Genomic DNA, 21,380 nt, shown 5'->3' on the forward strand with positions numbered 1-21,380 from the left:
ATATGGGTGATTTTTCTGTGTATTTCTGTTTTGAATTGTGTGTGAGTTCTAGTGATATTGAGAACTGGTATAGTGGTGGATGTAAGGCTGAATTGATCGCTTGAGATTCAATTTTATTTGTAGGTAGTTTTGGTGGTAGTGAATTCTATAAGGGTTGTTAATTAGTTGCTGGTTTGGGGTCTTGGATATAAAGTTCTAAACTTTAGAATCTAAAGCTATCTTGCAGGCTTCAGTGATTAGGACTTTTGTGAAGAGGATGATTACATCAAACTGACCATTAAGGCTTTATGATTTTGTTGATTAAGAATAGATTTAAAGTTAAAAGAATCTTTGAAAAAAGAACCGGCTGATGTTACATATTTAGAAAATGCCCACGTTATATATTTTCTGAGGTTGTAATTAAATGATTCCATAGGTCGACATTATGGGTGGTAGTGGACAATCGAGTTTGGGGGGGGCTGTGTAGTTGTGGTGTGTTTTTAAATCGGTCTTTCGTAGGTAAGAATAAAAGTTTTCTGAAATGGGAGGTCGAAACATTGTTCTCTGCTCACCAATAAAAGTGTTAATACCAATACCCGCCGTTCGGAGATACATTTTTATTTCAAGTTGGTTTCTCATCACCAACAATCCAAGTTTAACAATAGTTAAACTTTATCTCAAACAATTTAAGTTGTAATAAAGATTCTTCATAAGCAACATTTACAGTTTGTTTTCCATCTACCAACAAATAAATAATTTTATGTGTTCCCACCTTTGAACATTCTATATCTCATTGGGCATGAAAGAAAGCATGTTTGTTTGAGAAACAATCCAACAGTTTTAATACTCTGACGTTGAATCCCTCTAGAAAATTCAACATTGTTTAAATTTTTACACTAACAAGATTATTTGAGATTCACTCAATAGACTGTGAGTAATTACCCAACACACTTTTCAAAATAAAAATAGGGTTAAGTTCAGCTTTAACCATCTTAAGACATTCTACAATTTTGCTTCGGACTGGCCGAACAGCCTCGAAGCAGTTAGGGTTCATAGAAAGTATAATGGTTTATTTTTTAATTTAGTGACAATTTTCCATAAATAAAAAGCAATTTTATTGTTTAAAAAAATTATAAAAGTGTATATTAGAAATAACATGATTCTTCTTTCTCTGGCTTCAATAAAGCATTTGAGATTTTGCAAAAATAATGTTTCTTAAATTTGTTTACAGGATACTGTTGTCGATATTTTATTTATTCAATAAAGAAACTGTTACGATTTGTTAGTTTTACTTTTGTGAAGCAATATTGCATGGGTTGGTTGCTTTATTTTTTACAGATGGCACTATATTACGAGGACGAGCCTGGATGCATTTTTTTATGTGTTATTCTGATTTCTTTATATTTGTTAATTACTGTTTCGATTCTAAAACTTAATTGACCACACTTATAAGCATTTGTTCAATGATATTACAACTTAAGAAGATAGGCGATAATTGGGCCCTTTTAAGATATAGAAACAATTTTCAAGTGGAAATAAATTTACTACTAATTGATTTATATTATTGATTAACAACAGCACCATCTGTATTACTATCACTGTATTAGGGTGTGTGAGAACAGTTAATTATTTATTATTAACAACACGCAATAACACAAACTATATTTTAAACATGTATAATTAGTCTTAACAATAGAATTCTTAGTAGCACGATATTACGTTTGAAATTTTGGTTAGAGAGGATGTTGTTTGTACTTCACTGGTTATACGACCTCATTGTTTTATATTTTACTGCTGTAACAGCTATTGCATAGAAACTGTTCATATGTCCAAGTGTTAAAACATGACCTTGTAGTCTAATTATTGAAAATAATGTGCAATGAGTAGGAAGTTGGAAACACCGTGTTTTTATTGTTGTTCAAAGGTATTTTGTGCAATGAGATTACATTATACGTTCGTTTTTTTGTGTATTAATTATTAAATAAGTATTGCAATACAATAATAATATTATTATTCTTTGGCAATAAACTTAAGTACTCATTTTTAAAATATATTGTTCTATTAATCACCAAAGAAAATACTACAAAAGCACAGCTTGTTTCAGGATTGATATTGGTTATAATTAGTCTAAATTAACTGTTATTGAAATAATGATTAGTTGCGTGATTAAAAGTTTAATAAAACGAACTGGGAAGGAAATTTTTTCTCGTTTTTACATTCTGTATTCTTTGTTTCTACCAGTTGCTTTAAAACCAAATACGCTAAAAATAATGCTATAATTTGTTTTTGTACACGTTTTGTGACGAATAATATACCACATACTTGTCACGTGTCTTCAAATTGTTGTTTTTATTAATTGTCAAAATTTTCAAGATGGGTGGAGATGTAGAGATAATTAACGACTGACTTATCCTGTGAAAGAACTAATAAGAACACTGTTTTATTACAACAGAATTTTTATCCATTGGAGCTTGTGGATCTTGGCACACAGATGGATTGTGTAACAGGATCAACAGTTCTTACTAAGATGATTACCGTACAGGTATGTAGTTATGTACTCTCAGAATAAGTTATTTTCCAAATCAATAAAAGTTTAGTAAAGTAATTACATCAATATCTTATTAAAAATTATCAAACTTTGTCTACAAAATATTATTATACACACACTATGGTAACTTGAAGGCTGTAGTGCATATAAGATGTATGTAAACATCTTAGGCCACTTACAAAGCATTTATGGAAGCAGATGCCCTTTGAATACTTGTACAAACGGTCAGAGCTCAGTTTGACGTCTTGACCACTGGAACAGGTGTTCTCAAACTGTAAGTTGGGAAGCTTCATTTGAGGAGAACGGAGAAATGAAGAATTGAGTAGAAAGAACGCTCTTTGAAGGAAATTTTATATATTTTTTCAAGTACTAGCATTTTCATAAAGGTTTGTCTTTTACATCTATTCACTGTCTGGTTCTGTTGCAGGGAAAACATTTTCTCCATTCAATTTGTTTCAAATTTTTGAGAAAGCTACATAATTCTATGTGCACATGGTTGTCCCTAGTTTTAAAATAATAGTTTAAAGGCAATGCAGCTGGTCAACAACATCCACTGACCACCCAGTGGTAAACATTCTTCCAAACAAAATTTGGACCACTCCCATAACCTCAATCAAAGATCGTAAAATCCTACCCTAGTTTTATGCCATGTCTGACTGACTGGTTGATGGCACAGTAGTGTGGCCCCAGTGACTTAACTGTGTATTAAATATTTGTTTCCTTTTGCTACGTTTTCCTTTCTCCAATTTTTCCTTTTCCTTTTTTTCTCCATCAAACTTTTCATCCTTTTCTTTTCTTCCATGACCAAATTGTAAATCTCATAATAATAATAATTGTTCTTGTCCTTTTTTGTTAGCTTACTTGTAATAATATTTCCATCTGCCCTTTCCAACTCTTCAGTTACAACTGGCAGAATGTCATTCTTTTAGCATAGCAATGGGTCTAAAGCATTGAGGGTGTATTTGTGGTAACAGGATACAAACCATGAATCCTCAGGCTCACCATCTGCAAACACTAACCACTATACGTGCCACCCCAAGCCCTTTTTTTTCGTATTTTTCACACTTTATGTTTGAAAAATAATTACAAAAAATATATAGACAACTGTATTCTTGTCCTGGAGTGTTTTGTTTTGAACTAACAAATGGTGGGCAGGTTTTGAATGTTCGTCCTCACAGAAGGATGGACATGAACAAGTATGACGAACTCACTGTCAGGTACTTCACATTTTGTTTGTATCAGTGGTAAATTTGGATGGATAATTCCACTAAACATATTGGAAAAAGCTGAATATGTGATAACTTAAAGCCTGATGTTCATTGTTGTATGTTATTATACATCTGTTTTCTCATTTAAATACTGATAAGTGTGTTTCAGTTAAAAATAGGTTTAAAGCTCTTATCTTACTGAGACTATGTGTGGTGTATGTTCAAAACATGTCCACATTTTTCACTGTTTTATCCTTGTATCCATTGATACCTTTCAAGATTCATAGAACCACCGTAGGTGTTGGCTAGTACTCTCTATTTTAATGGGGAAAACAGAATTATTACACTGAAAAGTTAATGGCTGAGAGAAGTTTTGGTTTAAATGATTTTGATAAAAATAACTAGAATAAAATAAATAGACAATTTATGAACATTTTTTTGAAGATGGTTTGTAATTTGCGTTTTGTAAGGAAATGTTTGTATATTTCCAAATGATGAAAAGTGGCAGGAAGTCTGTTAGCAGCAGTCGGTAATTTGTTTGTAAGAACAAATGTTTGCATAAATTACAACTAGTAAACATAGAAGGCTATCTTTTGTTAATGGTGAGCATGGATTTGTCCTTGGAAAGATGTAAAAAAAAATGTAAATTGCTTTGAAAGACTTTTAATATGCTTTGTCTTATTAAATAATAGCTTGTACTCATCTTTTCAAATAATATTAAAAATAATGTAATAAAAATATATTTCTGTTAATGAACACAAAGATATGCATAAACTTTTGCTAATTAACAGTTAAGGGACACTTGTGATTCCCAAATGAAACATGTAAAGTAATGATCAAATTTGTTAAGATTTGTGATTTAAATCAACTGTAATTACCTGGTACGTTAGAACTAGAAATGTCTGTTAATGTAAACATATTATAACGCTCATCAAAATACGACTAATTAGGATTTGTGTTTTTGTTTTATTACAGAATATGCTCCATTCAGGAAAGAACATGCCAGCTGTGCAAAGTTTTCTATGGTTTAAAGAACCACACAAAAATTCCTGGAGAAAGTACTTCTTTAGGCTTGAAGATAACGTGCTGAGGTTCTCCCTGTTTTTGATAGAAAGGTTGTAACATATACACCTCTGCATATTAAGATATATGTCTGTGAAACTGGTTAGTGATTTGGATAAGTGCCCTTAAATTACTTTCTATCATGTTGTGGCAACATGTGATTGTTTTTCACGAATACCAAAATTAATCACTTTTGAGAACTTAGAGCAATCCTAAGATTTAGTGAATAAATTCAGTGAGATTTTACGTGGTTAAAAAATGATTGAATTCTCTATTTTATCTGCTTCTCTGTAGAAACCAAAACAGATGTATCCTTTGTTAGACCTACAAAACAGTGATATCTTTTTACCAATGGAAGGAAAGTGTAATAAAGCTCCAACAAAGTTCGGTTTTTGTTTAAAGGTCAGTATTTTGTTTTTTAAACACTAGTTTCTGATTTATTAACTTTAAGTGATTTTAAAGTAAAGAATGTATAATAATTACTTTCCTTTTAGAAAATAAAATACTTGGAAATAATATATTTCATAATAAGTGAAGCCGTGACTAGTACATTAAAAACCTATTTTAACCTTTGCACTGTTTTAGCCTAAAAGAAACCTTGGAAGATCTGCAACTGTGCTAAGATGGTTTTGTTGTGCAAGTGAGAAAGTACAAGAGTGCTGGATGGTTGCATTACGATTAGCAAAGGTGATGTATCACATTCCTACATTCTTTAGATGCACGTTAATAATGGGATTGTTCTGGGTTTTGTAGCTACACTATTGAAATTCTACTTGTTTAAATAAGTCATTTGAATTAATGTTATCGTTATCAATCAACAGAATTAGAAAACAATTGTATAAAGTTGTCTTGAACGATTGTGCACCATTAATAAATTTGTGTCTACTTTTAACAATTACATGACATAAATTGATCTGACAATCAAATTAAAATAGTCACATTAAATTTCTAATCAATATTTTCAGCAATTAAAGCTGTATAATTAATAGGATTGGGGTGACTTTGTGGTTAATGCCAAAGTATGGATCTGAGGGACATGGTTTTTATTCCATTGCTTCCAAATAACAGTTGCTGCATTCGTTGAGGTTGTTGAAACTATAATACTTGTATAATCCCACTGTTCTATAAATTAGCCCAAGAAGTTGTTAGTGAATGCTAAGTGACTTCCTTCTAGTTTATCATATCAGTTCAAAATTAAGTTTGTCTATATCTAATAGACATTGTGTAGCTTTGAGCCATTATTTGAAACATGGGATATCATGGACGTTTGTAATTTGTTTTGTGAGTGTATATGTTTGTAAACAAATATAAAATTATTGTTGTGGATCGTGTTTTTAATACGATCATTACCATCGTGTGCTGTCTTCATCAGGAAGGTTGGCTGTCACAGTCCTCCACTTCTGCCTTCATATTTTCCCTACCCAGTCCACTCTGTAATATTTGTTATCCACTGTGCTCTTGGTCTCACTCTGTATCGCGGTGTTGTCTTGTCTCATCTTGTGGCCAAAATGTGCTGTTCTTCTCTTCCTGGTGGTTGGTACAACATATATTTCCACATTCACCACACTGAGAATTTCTTGATTTGTTACCTTTTCCATCCACAATATTATCATCTACCTCCACATCCTCCAGTTTATTAATGTTAGTTTATAAACTACACAAAAACAACATATTTCATCTTTTTTACTTTTGTTATTTATAGAAGTTCAAAAGTATTGAAAACAATATCCACACTGTTTTTGTTTTTCATTTTAGAATGAATAGTTTTGGTAACTTGACAGAGATAAATGTTTTGCTCTCTTGAGATACACATCTATAGGTAGATATAATTATTAACGATGACCGAAGAAGGTCGAAACGTTGTTTGCTCTTCTATGTAAAATATTTTCTCAACCCAAACGAACCGTTTTTGCATATATATTTCTCTACAAGTGTGTTTTCTCGACATCACTGAGATATAATTACTATTGTTTAAAGTCAAATTTATACACAGATAAAAATATTATTAACTTGAAATAAACTAATATCAGCTTTAAATGTAAAAATTATTATTTGGTAGTAATTCATAAATAGAGAAATACAAAAAACAAATGGTTGCTCTCAAACATACATAAGAGTACATTTCTATCTGATTCTTTATTAAATTTGTTCAATAAATTTGCTTCCATTTTTCAACCTAAAGTTTCGTTTCTCCTAGTTTGGTAAGAAGTTGGTTGAAAACTACAGAGAAGTCAAGTCAAGATGGAACTTTCTTGACAGTTCCTCTCTCTACCAAAGCAAAACCCAAGAAAAACATAGAGATATAAAGTTTGTAAGTTGTAGTAGTTTGCTTTTTAAATATATTTTTACCCTTTTGTGTCATATGTATTTTCTGATAGAGACATCGTATATTAAATGTTTTTTGATAAGCCTAGTTGTACAACATTTTATTGTAGTGGTGTTTGTAATGCTCTGTTGTAATACCAATATTTTGCTAGATCTGTGAATGTATCTCTTAAAATACTGGATGAAATGTATAACTTTTATTTCTGCCACTTCAACGTGTGTACTGTAATTACTCTGAATCAGCTATTTAGACAAGCATGTAGTTGTTTAATTTGTATGTTATAAAGAAGGCATTTTGCACCCAGACACTGTTTCGCTCTTATTTTGTCTTATAATGAGCAGGCCACCCTAGAATAGCTGGTGTTGTATTAATAGGTTAAAAGTTGAGTACTAATTGTTAATTAGTGACTATATCAAGTTAAAATATTCAGTTGTATCAGTTGGATGTGCCATTTGTGTTGGTGTGTGTCGATTGAGTCAGTATGATGCATCATATGTTGTTCTCAATATAAGAAGTATTGGTTTTGTTTCTTAGGATTACCTCTGTGATAAAATTCAGGTAGCAATGGACTTCACAGGAAAGTTTGGTTGTGTGGTCCAAAATCCAGCAGAAGTTGAAGCAATAACTGCAGTTGAAGCTCAGAAGTGGAAGGTAAGTAAAAGTTTTGACAAGTTAGATGCAGTTTATATTTTGGTTGAAAGTGCTGTAAAAGATTATTAGAAACCCAAACAAATATCATTTTATAACATTATAAATAAGAATAGTTGTTAGTGTGTTTTTGAAATGTATTTCTAATTACTGGAAGTTAATCTCTACATGAAACTATCAATGAATTTATTACACCAATAATCTCTCTGTTTACACAGTGCTGATATTTAGTTTGGCCACTTATGGCATCAATAAGAACTTGACATGTTTATGTTCTCAGTTTGATGTGTAATTTGGTTCTCTTTTTCTACATCTTCCTTTAGTACAGTAAGAACTTTTGTAAAATCTATAATTTCTTATTTTGATGATTTTTCCAACATTTTAAACTGCATTTGTTTTTTTCATACGTATAATCAGTCAGGAGTAATAAGTTGTTTGATTAAATATGCACACTGCTGTAGCTAAGTGGCAATCCCCTTTCAGACCTCGCATAGATTTAACTTGCATTTGGTTACCTTTAACTTGAATCATATTATAAGATTGTTCAGTATTCTCTTTCATATTAATGGTTCTTAATTCTAAATACATTTTGTTTTCCCCTCGGTGTGGATTCCTGTACGTGGTGAGGGGACCTCCCAGGGAAGGTTCTGTTCTATCAGGTTACCTTCTCTGGGATCTAAACATCCACCCACGTGTTTGCCGTGCATGGCGACCCGTGAAAGGGAGGAGAGGATCCTGCTGTTTGAAGGGTCCAACCCTAACACACCACTTTGGCCTCAAATTTCTGTAGACGGGCGGCCTTTGGGTGGCCCCCCTTGGGTCAATTGGCTAGTCCACTTGGGCTAGAGTCAACCAAGTACCAGTGTTGGAAGTTCTCAACAGGTGTTGTGGACATTGTACCTGATGCTGGTGTTTGGGTATAGTGCTCACGAAACCCTGGCGTTGCTGCATTGTCCTTGCGTGACTTTGTAGTGCGTCCCCTTGTAGGGCTCCATGGTGGGTGGGGTTAGTGGGTACCGAAATTTTTCTTTTCCTATGGATCCTCAAAAAAATTTAAATAAAATTGTAAAAAACAGTCAATGGGTAAGCGACCACGCCTTGAATACTCAGAACAGCAATCTTCAACATCAGTAACACATGTACCTCATTTTCTTATATTACATTCTCTTTCAGAAAACCCTTTAGGGCAAATGTCCCCTTTTTTTATTCAAAAGGGACTAGAGGTACTTGCTGGCTCTCCAAAGTCAGTAAAGAAACTTCGATCTGGAGACATATTGGTTGAAACATCCACATCCCAACACACTGAACTCCTCTTGAATTCAAAGGCAATTGGGGATATACCTATTGAGGTTACACCCCATGCTACCTTGAATTCTTCACGAGGAGTTATTGTTGAAAGGAATTTGAAGAACGCTTCTGAGTCAGAGATTCTCGCTGGTCTCTCCACTCAAAGAGTTTCTGCAGTGAGGCGATCTCTACTCACAAAGATGGAGTTACACTGCCAACAAATACCCTCGTTTTAACATTTACTTCACCACGTGCACCTGCCACCATCAAGGCAGGTTATTCATTTGCAGGGTTCGCCATACATACCAAACCCTCTTCGATGTTTCCAATGTCAGAGATTCGCCACTCAAAGACATCTTGTCTTGGTTCCCTGACATGTGCTCGTTGTGGAAGCAAGGACCACGATGCCTATGACTGTGACATGAACCCACATTGCGTAAACTGCAATGGTTCTCACCCTCTTACTTTCATTCTTGCCCAAAATGGTTGGAGGAAAAGAGGTGCAGCGTTTGAAAACGACACATAACATTAGTTATCCTGAGGCTCGGAAATTGCTGTCCACAACTCCATCTCGGACATATGCTGCTGCACTTCGTTCCACAACTACAGTGGGAGTGCAGACAGATCTCTCTGTGCCTCCAAGAGAATCATTTTCAAAACAAAAGCCTTTTGACCTCCGTGGTTAAAAAGGTTGATGAATCGACTTCCACACCCATCTCTGTTCCTCCCATACCTTCCAACAAACCTCAAGATCCACGTCCTTCAGTTTCAAATACAGGTATTTCTTCTGATACATCTTTTTCTCCCACCACAAGAGACAAAACAATTATTTGTTCGCGTCCTCAGTCACTGGATTCCCCTTCCAATAACAAAAACCTGCCCACCCGACCCAGAGCAGGATCCATGGAGGTTGATAGACCTCCTCCGACTAAAGACAGTAAAGAAAAAAGACGTGGTCGTAAACCGAAGGGTTCTCCAGCCACTTCACCTACCCGTTCTTAAAAATGGCCACATTGATACAATGGAACTATCGAGGTTTATGTTCTAATCTGGATGATATCAAAACGCCGATTGCTTTTTACCATCCTGTTTGTCTTTCTTTACAAGAAACATTTCTCAAAACTGCTGATACTGTCTCCATTCGGCAGTTTTCTCTGTACAGAAATGACAGGTTGTGTGATGGTCGAGTACATGGAGGGGTGGCACTGTTGGTTGATCAACACGTGCCCACCCTGTCTTTGTCACTCAACACACCCTTGGAGGCTGTAGCCATGCGTGTTTCCTTGGGTCATACCATCACTGTTTGTTCTCTGTACCTGTCCCCTGGAGAGACATACGATCAATCAGATCTTGATGCTCTCGTTGAACAGTTGCCATCTCCATTTCTAATCCTAGGGGATTTTAATGGACATCATCCTCTGGGAAGTGCTATTATTGATGGGGAGGCCGATCTGTAGAGCGGATGCTCTCTGATCACAATCTTTCTCTTTTCAATACTGGTTCTTCCACTTGCTTTCATGCACCTAGTCAGTCCTTTACCGCTATTGATTTCTCAGTTTGCTCCCCTTCATTATTCTCCCATTTTTCATGGAGGGTTGACAGTAATCCACTAGGCAGTGATCGTTTTCCGATCCTTTTGAGAGAGACTGGCCGTGGTCGATGCTACCCTACCTGCGTGCCCCGGTGGAAGCTGGATCAGGCAGACTGGTCCACTTTCACTGCTCTCGCAGAACTTGATTCTGCCATCGTAAATCAGCCATCAATAGATGACTGTGTAGCAGCGGTAGCTGACTGTATTACACATGCAGCTGCTCAGTGTATTCCTAAAACCTCGACACGTTTTCCACGATATCCTCGTCCGTGGTGGAATCCTGCTTGCCACTTAGCACGGAAGGCTCAAAAGCGGGCCTGGGATACTTTTCAGATATCCCACACTTTCAAACCGGGTTGCTTTCCAACGGGCCCGTGCACATGCTAGGTGGGTAAGACGTCAAAGCCAGAAGGAATCTTGGATTAAGTTCACAACCAGCATATCTTTTACCACCAGTTCCAAGATCATATGGGACAGGATTCGAAAGGTTAATGGGCACTACAATTCTGTCCCCCTCTCGATCTTACTCTCTGATGGTCAGGAGGTGACTGATGTTCGGAATATCGCTAACACTCTAGGTGAAAGCTTTTGCCAGGTATCTAGCACTTCTGCTTGTTCCTCCACCTTCCTGGCCATCAAGACTCGGGCAGAGCGATCACCTCTTTCCTTTCGAACTGACTGTTTCTTTGACTATAATTGTCCCTTTACCTTGGTGGAACTAAAAATGGTTCTTCATCGGTCTGCCAGTACGTCTGTTGGACCTGATGATATTCATTATGACATGCTGCACCATCTATCTCCTGCTTCTCTTGATGTCCTTCTGATTGTTTTCAACTGGATCTGGCAGGAGAATGTTTTTCCTGATGCCTGGCGCCAGGCTATTATTTTACCTTTCTCTAAGCCAGGGAAAGATCCCAAGATTCCTTCAAACTACCGTCCAATTGCTTTGACGAGCTGTCTCTGTAAGACATTAGAAAGGATGGTTATTGCTCGTCTTGTTTGGTTCCTTGAATCAAACAACCTCCTCTCGCCCACCCAGTGTGGGTTCCGTCGACAGCACTCCACCACAGACCACCTAATTCGTCTTGAAGAAACATCTATCAGAGAAGCCTTTCTCAACCGCCAACATCTTGTATCAATATTCTTTGACATAGAGAAGGCTTACGACACAACATGGAGATATGGCATTTTGTGAGACCTCCATACATATGGGTTACGTGGCCATCTACCCATGTTTATTAAAAAATTTTTAATGGACAGGAGATTCCAAGTTTGTGTGGGTTCGACACTTTCCCGTTCTTTTGTACAGGAACTTGAAGTCCCGCAAGGCTGTGTATTGAGTGTTACACTCTTCAGTATAAAGATAAAGGCCATCACTGAACAACTCCCTCTCACTGTTGCGAATGGGCTGTATGTCGACGACTTTCACATCTCATGTCAGTCGTCAAACATGAGATATATTGAGCGTGCAACTACAAACCGCCCTCAATTGTGTATGGAAGTGGACTCTGGCGAACGGCTTTAATTTTTCTCTCCAAAACTGTATGCATGCACTTTTGCCGCTGGACGGGTTTTCACCCTGATCCTGAACTTCATATCGGTGAAGTTTTGGTGCCAATGGTCCCAGAGACCAAGTTCTTGGGGCTTATCTTTGATCGTAAACTGACCTTTATGCCACACTTAAAGCAGCTTCGGGTCAAATGCACAAGAGCACTGAACATCCTCCGTGTTTCTCTTCTACCAGTTGGGTGGCAGATCGCTGTTCAGTGTTAAAGGTATATCGCGTTCTTATTAGATCGAAAATCGATTATGGATCAATGGTCTATGGCTCTGCCAGACCCTCGCCTTAAAGATGCTGGACCCCATTCATCACCAAGGACTTTGACTCTGCACTGGGGCTTTCCGCACTCTCCAGTTCAAAGTATATACATTGAATCTCATGAACCTTTCTACACCTTCGCCGCTTGCAACTATCTTTACAATATACTTTGAAACTTCATTCCTTACCAAAGCATCCCACCTGGAAATGTATTTTCCTTCCTCGGTGGGCAGTACTTTTCAGAACAGACGATCTGTCATTGCTCCATTTGGCCTTCGCATCCGGGCGCAATTGAATGAGTTGGGTCTGTCCTTGGATAACATTGCAGATTCCACAGATCGGCCCATCCCACCATGGCTTATTACAGCTCCCAAATGTGACCTTTCTTTCAGTCACCCAAAAGGCAGATACTCCAGATTGAAGTACCGCCTTTTATTCAATGAATATCTTTCAAACAATCATTCAGTTCCCATTTATACAGATGGTTCCAAATCAGGTAATTCAGTGGGCTCTGCTATGGTTTGCTATGGGTCAGTAGTTGCATGCAGAATCCCTTCTACAGCTTCTGTGTTCACTGCTGAACTGTATGCCATATCTCTTGCCCTGGATCATATTGCAGCTGAGCAGTACTCCAACTGCACTATTTATACTGATTCGCTTAGTTCTATACTTGCCTTGGAATCGCTACACGTTAGCTCACATCCTATTCTCGCTGATATTCGAAACTGACTGGCCCATTTCTCATTGGTAACAGTTTTTTTAACTCATCATTTTCTTTTATCTGGAACTGATGCACCAATGTGTAGTTTGTGTAACACTCAAATCACTATCAGCCACGTTTTACATTCTTGCCATCGTTACAATTCTCAACGAAGGCAATATTTTAAACATATTTTTTCCCAGGGTCAGTCTGTAACATTGGACAGAATTATTGGTGATGGTGACTCTGTCCACCTTTATAATGTTTTTAATTTTTTAATGGCCATTAATCTTTTTAATCTCATTTAAGTGTTGCATATTTATTCATTACACCTTTTTAATTGTGGTTCCTTTTTTACAGTTTTAATCTCTCTCCTTCAATTTGACATTGGACAATGGCCAGAACATTAAATAACTCGACACCAGGACTGGAAAGGCCAACTTCAGGTGACTAACGCTACTGTTTGAACTATCCGTTTGAACTACTCGTTAGTCGTCCTGGCGAGTTGTTATTAGACTTTTGCTGCATATCATTTCACACTTTTACTACTTAACTTTTTAGTACTGGCCATATTGACTCATAACCTGGAACCAGGACTGGAAAGACCAACTTCAGGTGACTGACGGTGGTTTTTATACTTACCTGTTAGTCTTCCTGTCGGGTTATGATCATTACCATTCTGCTACAGGTAGTTCTTTACAACTTTGTTGACAGGATGTCAACATTGGTTTTTACGCCATTTTCTCTTTTAATTGCCGTTTTGCTTTTATCTTCAATTACTTTTACAAATTTTACTCCATTTACTTGACTTTTATCTTTTTACTGGACATTTGGCTACTCATTATTAAGATTTTGCAGAGTGTCTTTTAAAACTTTTATTCTTTTACATTTTGATAATAGCTGCTATGACACATAACCCGGAACCAGGACTGGAAAGACCAACTTCAGGTGACTGATGGTGGTTCTTGAACTTACCTGTTAGTCTTCCTGGCGGGTTATGATCATTACCTTTTTGCTAGAGTAAATACCTTACAACTTCTTATACTCTGCCTTCTATCTTAACATTGTAGACTAGGTGTCAACATTGGTTTTATACTTTTTTGTTTTACCTTCATTTCCATTTATGTCTCTTACTACATTTATTTATTTATTTTTTTTTACATTTTTACCGAATGTCTGGCGCAGATAGCCTCGCTGCTTTGTACCATAAAACACTAAATCAATCAATCAATCATTTTGTTTTTTCTGAAGCTTCTATTGTAGCCCATCACCAGTGTAAGATTAATACCTGATTTTTGTTTCAGTCAAGTTTCAGGGTTACCTGGGAGAGAACGTATTCTGCAAAATGGAAATGCATTGAAATACCAAGTGAAATTAAGTCATTAAGAACTCTCTTTAAGAAGACACCAGTTATTCTTTCAAATAGGAATTTCATTTTAAAAGTATTATGTACTACTCTTTGTTCTCTGAATCATTACACTTTAGAAAGTTTGAAAATAAGAACAAATGGGTATGTTATCATAGCTAACGTGGCTTGGTTACGTTATTCCAGCTGATGTGGCTTGGTTTCAAAGGATGTATTTAACATAATGTTAAAGGACAATGAGGGACTGTTTGAACCATCTCGGCTGTTCCATCCACTAAACTAAACACTATAAAACTTGATGCCTGCCTTATCATTCAAATGTTTATTAATTTTTCTTTAAGTTTACTGCATTCACCACACCTGAAGACAACCCATTCCAAAAGCCAACAATAATGTTTTTGTAAAAATAAAGATGGCTTCTAGTTTGCAAATGTTTATATTTGTGTCCCTAGCCTTAGCATATTGACCATTAAATACGAAGAAAGATGATGCCTCAACACTATCGATTCCCTTAAAAATTTTAAACACTTCAAACAGATTCCCTCTAACCTTCTTTTTCTTCAAGAGAATAGTTTGGACATTTTAATCTGTTCTTGTATGACAATCTTTCCATCCTAGGTATCGTCCTACTAGTCTTCCTTTGAACCCTTTTCAACAGTTTGATGCTCTTTCCAAGGTACTGAGCCAAAGACTGAATGCAGTACTCCAAACATGGTCTAACTGAACCAAAGACTGAATGCGGTACTCCAAACGTGGTCTAACTAAACCAAAGACTGAATGCAGTACTCCAAATGTGGTCTAACTTAACCAATGACCTATACAGTCACATTATCACTTCCCTGTACTTGTATTTGGTATTTCTGTAAATGCAATCTAAAATTCTATTTGCCCTGCCACTAATAACAGCATGCTAATTGGATGGAATAAGAGACTAATCGACTATTACTCCAAGATGTTTTTTTTTTTTTCCCACAATGCTGTTAAGGTTATTCCCATAAAAATTATATTAAAATTGTGATATCTCAAGTGGATTACTTTATATAAAAACCATCTGCCATTTATTCATCCAGTAATTGAACTCTTTATATATATATTACTTTCAGTTGTTTTCCAATGTTTTTTCTTCAGAGGGTGTTTAGTATTTTTGAAAGTCTAAATTCTTTCCTTATTTTAATTACACATATTCACTCACAAAACCTGTATGATGTCCATCTTTAAATTACAGTTCTGAGAAGGTTATGACCCTATAGACCCATCAAGGTTGATTATAAGAAATGCTAACTAGTTGAATTTTATGTACGTCTACTTAGGTGTTATTTCTTTGGTGTACTTCTTTATAACACTCACAAAGAGCTGATAGTCTGTCCAGTTTTCAAGCTTGCCATGTGTTTTTATCTTCTTCTCAATTTGCTGTTTGGAATACCTAACTGATTTTTAAAGTTAAACAAAATATTAATTCAACCTGTAAGTACTTTGGTAGCAAATGGACTATTACGAAGTGAGCAACTGATGTTCACTATACGGTTATGACTTTTTCCACAGTACATTGTCACGTGTGTGAAATATGAGTGAAACTGAGTTTACCTTAGAGGTATGGAATAGGTCCACTTAATAACAGAAAGTTCATCAGGATATTTAATATGAAGTAAAATTAATTTAAAAAGGGGCACGGGACACAAGTGTACAGAAATGCAAGGAAACAATATTCATACCCCCAAAAATATATTTAAATAATGTGTATAGTGGATGAAGGAGATAATCTTTACTACATAGTTAACTCTTAAACCTTCCTAACAACTTAGAGGTATCTAACAAGATATAAAATGTTATGTGTTAAACTGTAGGAGAGTATTAAACTTGTCAAAATGAACAGTTGTGAGAGCTAACCAAGAGATTACAGTATTTTTTAGGTATGAGATTCAATAATGCTGTTTTGTTAGGAATCAGATATGTCACTGAAGAGAGGTTGTAACCTTCAGATTTCATCTAATCTGCCATTGATGAACACTACTGTCAATATACTTGCACAGTGTGTAGTGCTACAGCAATATTCTTCACTGGCAGAAAATATATTATGTACAAAGGCAGCTAGAATTAAATCAGTTTACTGTGTTTGGCTAAATATAATGTTCTTTTTTTTCTACAAATACCTTCCCCAAAACAGTGTACTTTCAGTTTTATTAGGTGCTTTACTACAAGCTACCACCAAAACATTGTAAAATATCATTAAAGGTTTTAAAACATGTTACATATTCAACGTTATGGATGGTGCAGATGATCATATGCTGTGGGAACCAGAGGAGGATGAAGCAAAGATCCAAAGGAAGTAAATGCAATTTATAGCATCAGTTATAGCAATGATGAAGACAAATGATTTAACTTAGTGTATTACCACATATAAACTTTTGTCAATAAACTGTATAAAAGTTACAAGTAAAAAACAATTTCCAGAACCATTTAATACACTGATAGCTCTAAACTGTATTTAGAAATTATTCAGTGTGTTTTATGTACCTGATATGTAGAAAAACAAATTTTTTTCCAGGTTAATCTCTCATTTGAGTGCTTGTTATATTGTGGCAAATATGGTAATTCTTTTCATGGCCTTGTGTTATGTGAAACCGAAACATATGTAGAATAAATCATAAATTCAGAATAAATACTATAATAACATGAGAAGATAGAAATGCATGGTACATTAACGTACTGTATATATAACAATATTTGGATTCCATAGGTATAATCTTCAGTGTAATAAATGTTTATTATTGCATTAAACACTAGTAGATGACTGTTTATTCGAGATGTCAGTTTGGTTCCAAATAAATTAAGTCATAGAAACTTAAAGCATGATGAACTGTGGAATAGAGTTCAGTTTTAAGTCTAATTGGAAACATGTGGGAAATGTTTATCTGGACATCATCACTCATATTTCAAGTTATCAACTTGTGTATGGGTCCATGGTTAAGAGATTTTAACAAAGCCCAGCTTGCATGTATGGATCTTTAACTAGACACCAGTTAGTTCAAGTAGAAGTCATTGTCTTTATAGTTAATTTGTTTTTATCAGATTAATATTGTATCCCAGGTTTCTTATTTTTAATAAAACCAAATTAATGCTTGACTTATTTTTTCCATTTTCAGAAAAAGCTTATTTCTAACCAAACCTCACAGGCTTCAACTGATTCAGATTTTGAATTTGGTGTTCATTCTGTTCAGCCATGGTTTTACACTGGAATGTCACGAGAAGAGTCAACTCAGCTTTTAACAAAATATGGCACTGTGGATGGGTGAGTCAGTATACAATGAATGATTATGTAACGACAAAATATGGCACTGTGGATGGGTGAGTCAGTATACAATGAATGATTATGTAATAACAAAATATGGCACTGTGGATGGGTGAGTCAGTATATCATGAATGTAACGACAAAATATGGCACTGTGGATGGGTGAGTCAGTATACAATGAATGTAACGACAAAATATGGCACTGTGGATGGGTGAGTCAGTATACAATGAATGTAACGACAAAATATGGCACTGTGGATGGGTGAGTCAGTATACAATGAATGTAACGACAAAATATGGCACTGTGGATGGGTGAGTCAGTAAACAATGAATGTAATGACAAAATATGCCCCCCCCCCAATAAAAAATAACTGGATCTCATACGTTTATTTTCTTTGTCTGTAATTATTCACTTTGGCTGGGGATATTAGCTGTTGGACAGATACACTTACACCCCTTTGCACCTTTCTCGAACAGAGTTTAGATCGAGAAACATGTTCACTACAAGTAAATGATCAATCAAAAGATTAACTCAATAACTGTTACTAATAAGGCAGTTTATAAAAACTCAAACTTTCGTGTCTTCCCCTTTTCACAAAAGTAATCTGCCATAGTTGTCAGATGATTGCTAGTTTTTCTGTAGTAATCCTTCAAGCACGATTTGAAGATTGGAATGCTCACACTATGAACTAGAGCTCTACGGCTAAGCTAAAGGGTTAACTCACCATCTGTTGCTAGAAAGGAACTTTAAAGATTTCAAATGACCACAACAGTATGTTTGTTTTCTAGTGAAGTAATTATGAAGACTATTTCTGTAACAAGTCTCCACTGCTACAGAATGGTGAAGAAGTAACTTAGTGATTTATCATGTGCTGAAACATTTAAATTATTTCACGTCCATTAAATTTCACTATACTTTTTTTTTGTCCCCCCAAAAAAATTTATACCATGTTAACTTAGGAGAAAAAGTCAAACTGATAATTCATCTTGTTAATATATATAAATATTTTTGCACAACTCCACTGGTATCAGAAATGACCACAGTAGAACAAATTCATTTACCATCTCCTCAACATGTGTTGTGAGAGAAAAGTACAAACTTGTTTTTCATTGTCTTTCACAAAGTTATGACAGTAAAGTTAATATAACAATACATTAATAAACATATATAATTATTACTTTAAACCATTGGTGCTTGGTGATACTCTGTAATTACACAATCAAAACAACAAAGGCAGCTATATGTTTCATTTATTAACAACCATTGTTTTACCAATAAAGAAACAAACAGGTGGTTAATAAATGAAGATTTTTGTGAAATGTATAGTTGTCTTTTTACCCCAATTCCGTAAACATTAAATTAGATGTTCAGGGTACAAAGTAATTTGTATTTAAGTTGTTGGTATGAAATACAGTGTTGTGTTTTTGTTCAGAACCAGTAAATGGATTATAAAAAAAACATGGAAGTGATTCCTACAGTGTTGATATAAAAACTACAATGATTTCCATGTAGTCCAATGAGAGTTGCAATAGTTATTATTGAGTCTGTAACTGGTGGAGTGCTGTAAACCTTAATATTTCTAGAATTATTTCTCAGGATTTTAATGAAGATAGTTAGTGTTATTAATAAAGTATACAATAGATGATTAAAGTTAGGTTTAACAATTTTTTCTTTTTCTTTTCAAGAGTATTTTTAGTACGTGAAAGCCATCGAAATCCTTCTTGCTTTGTTCTGTCTTATGTTTATAATCGGAAAGTGCACCATACCCAAATTCTTCGGTAAGTTAACATTAAGCATTTTGATCACTTTGTTTCCTGTGTTTGTAATTAGAATGTACATAATATTCAAGTTTTTCTGGTTAGTAGTGTATTAGTTTATATATACAATAAAGTACATGATTCCCTAAGCTTTCTGGTTTTTATACACAAATGTAGTATAGGTCTTAATATAAAATTAAGAAATATTGTATTGGTTCAAAATGTTTGTGAACCGGTATGGCCTTTTCATCTTCTGAACTGCCACTACACAAAATAATATTTTTTCCAAACTACACATCAATGAATCCTGTGTGAGAGCAGTTTGTATTATCTAGTATAACAGTCTTATTGTGAATGAGTATCTTCATATATTACAAGCAGAATTTCCTTTGTTTTTTGAACAAGATGGAAGAGAAGAACCAGTTATGTTACACTCTAGATGGCGGGAAAACAAAGTTTTACGACCTCTTGCAGCTTGTCGAGTTTTATCAGCTCAATCTCGGCTATCTGCCAACGAAGCTCACCCAGTTCTTCATTCATCAGAAAAAGAAGTTAGAAGCTACTTGAGGACAAGCATATCGTCCATACTCACATGATAAGAAGAAAGCAAATAACCAGTGCCACAAACTTTATTCCAATACCCATTGTTTTCTTAGGCTCAGCATTGCCTGTAATTCACTGACTACATAGACTTTAGTGAAAGTATAAGATTGTCTTAAACGTTTGTGGTTTGTTACAGAGCAGTGCTGTAAACATTTGTTATAACTTATGATTGACACAATTTATAAGTTTATCGTTGAAATATCACAGTGCAATAGTTAAAGACAGCTTTTATTTTCTGATGCATTATAATTTTGCAAGTAGTTATTTGTCAATTTACACAAGGACAGAAATACCAGCTTCCTACCCAACTATCTTCTTTAAGAAAAACTGACACATTTAAATCAATCGCCATGACAATGACCCATTACAATTTAGGGGTACTAATGGACCACAGGCAGTATTTACCTCTTCACAGAAGTTTTCAGATTCTAATTACCTCTTCGGTGTAAAGTAATATAATTATTTTTTGTCTTTGATACAAATTTTTTATATATATAGTTGTGTGAATTGGGACAATTCTACCTGTAATGCACTCTGACACTACGTAGTTGAAGTTAGGAAAGTGTGTGTTTTGGCCAGTATTTGATTCCTCTAGCATGAAAATAAATAATATAACAAAAATAAATACTTTCTTGCAACTATGTCTTTTGAAATCTAGAAATACACAACATAAGTTCTTAGCAAAACATGTACAATAAAACTGTCTTCCTAGATGAAAAATGGTTACGTTTTTTAAGTTACAATCTATTACTGGCAATTACTGTGCATTTTGTTTTATCAGGACAATTTCTACAAACATGCTGAATGCTAGAACAAAATAAACTTTGCTCTTTTGTGTTTTCTAGATATTTTAGTCGTATCCAAAACGTATAGGAAATCATTGTAATCTCTTTATTCATTTATTGTACTGCTTTTATCTGTGATATACATGAAATTAGAAAAGTAATTTAATTATGTTATTTATCATGTATATTTCATGTTTTGTTTTTCTCGGGCAAATACGTTGCCACCCAGTAGTTTAACATGTATGATGTGTTGTTGTTTTTTTTTTATCTACAAATAATTAAAATAAATATCTTTTTTCTGTATATTCATAACATTAGATGTGTCTTTTATAAATCTTTCATTGCATTCTCTAAACAGAATATCCTATTAAGCAGTAAGAACGAAAATCACTGGGTTACTTACAGTTGCAC

General features: G+C 34.9%; 2 protein-coding genes across 2 annotated transcripts in view; one reads left to right on the forward strand and one right to left on the reverse strand.

Annotated features, from left to right (window-relative positions):
• The window catches only part of LOC143234511 (kinesin heavy chain-like), a 367,254-nt gene that overhangs the window by 221,814 nt on the left and 124,060 nt on the right, over positions 1–21,380 (reverse strand). The gene's annotated exons all lie outside the window — the stretch shown is intronic.
• Positions 4,776–20,177, forward strand: LOC143234896 (growth factor receptor-bound protein 7-like). Its single transcript, XM_076472588.1, has 8 exons — positions 4,776–4,899; positions 5,092–5,199; positions 5,383–5,484; positions 6,995–7,108; positions 7,658–7,774; positions 17,678–17,823; positions 19,510–19,602; positions 20,021–20,177. Exons 1-8 carry the CDS (start codon positions 4,885–4,887, stop codon positions 20,175–20,177), a joined length of 852 nt encoding a protein of 283 aa, XP_076328703.1. The 5' UTR covers positions 4,776–4,884.

This window comes from Tachypleus tridentatus, chromosome 12, assembly GCF_004210375.1.
Source record: "Tachypleus tridentatus isolate NWPU-2018 chromosome 12, ASM421037v1, whole genome shotgun sequence".
Classification (NCBI taxonomy): Eukaryota; Metazoa; Arthropoda; class Merostomata; order Xiphosura; family Limulidae; genus Tachypleus; species Tachypleus tridentatus.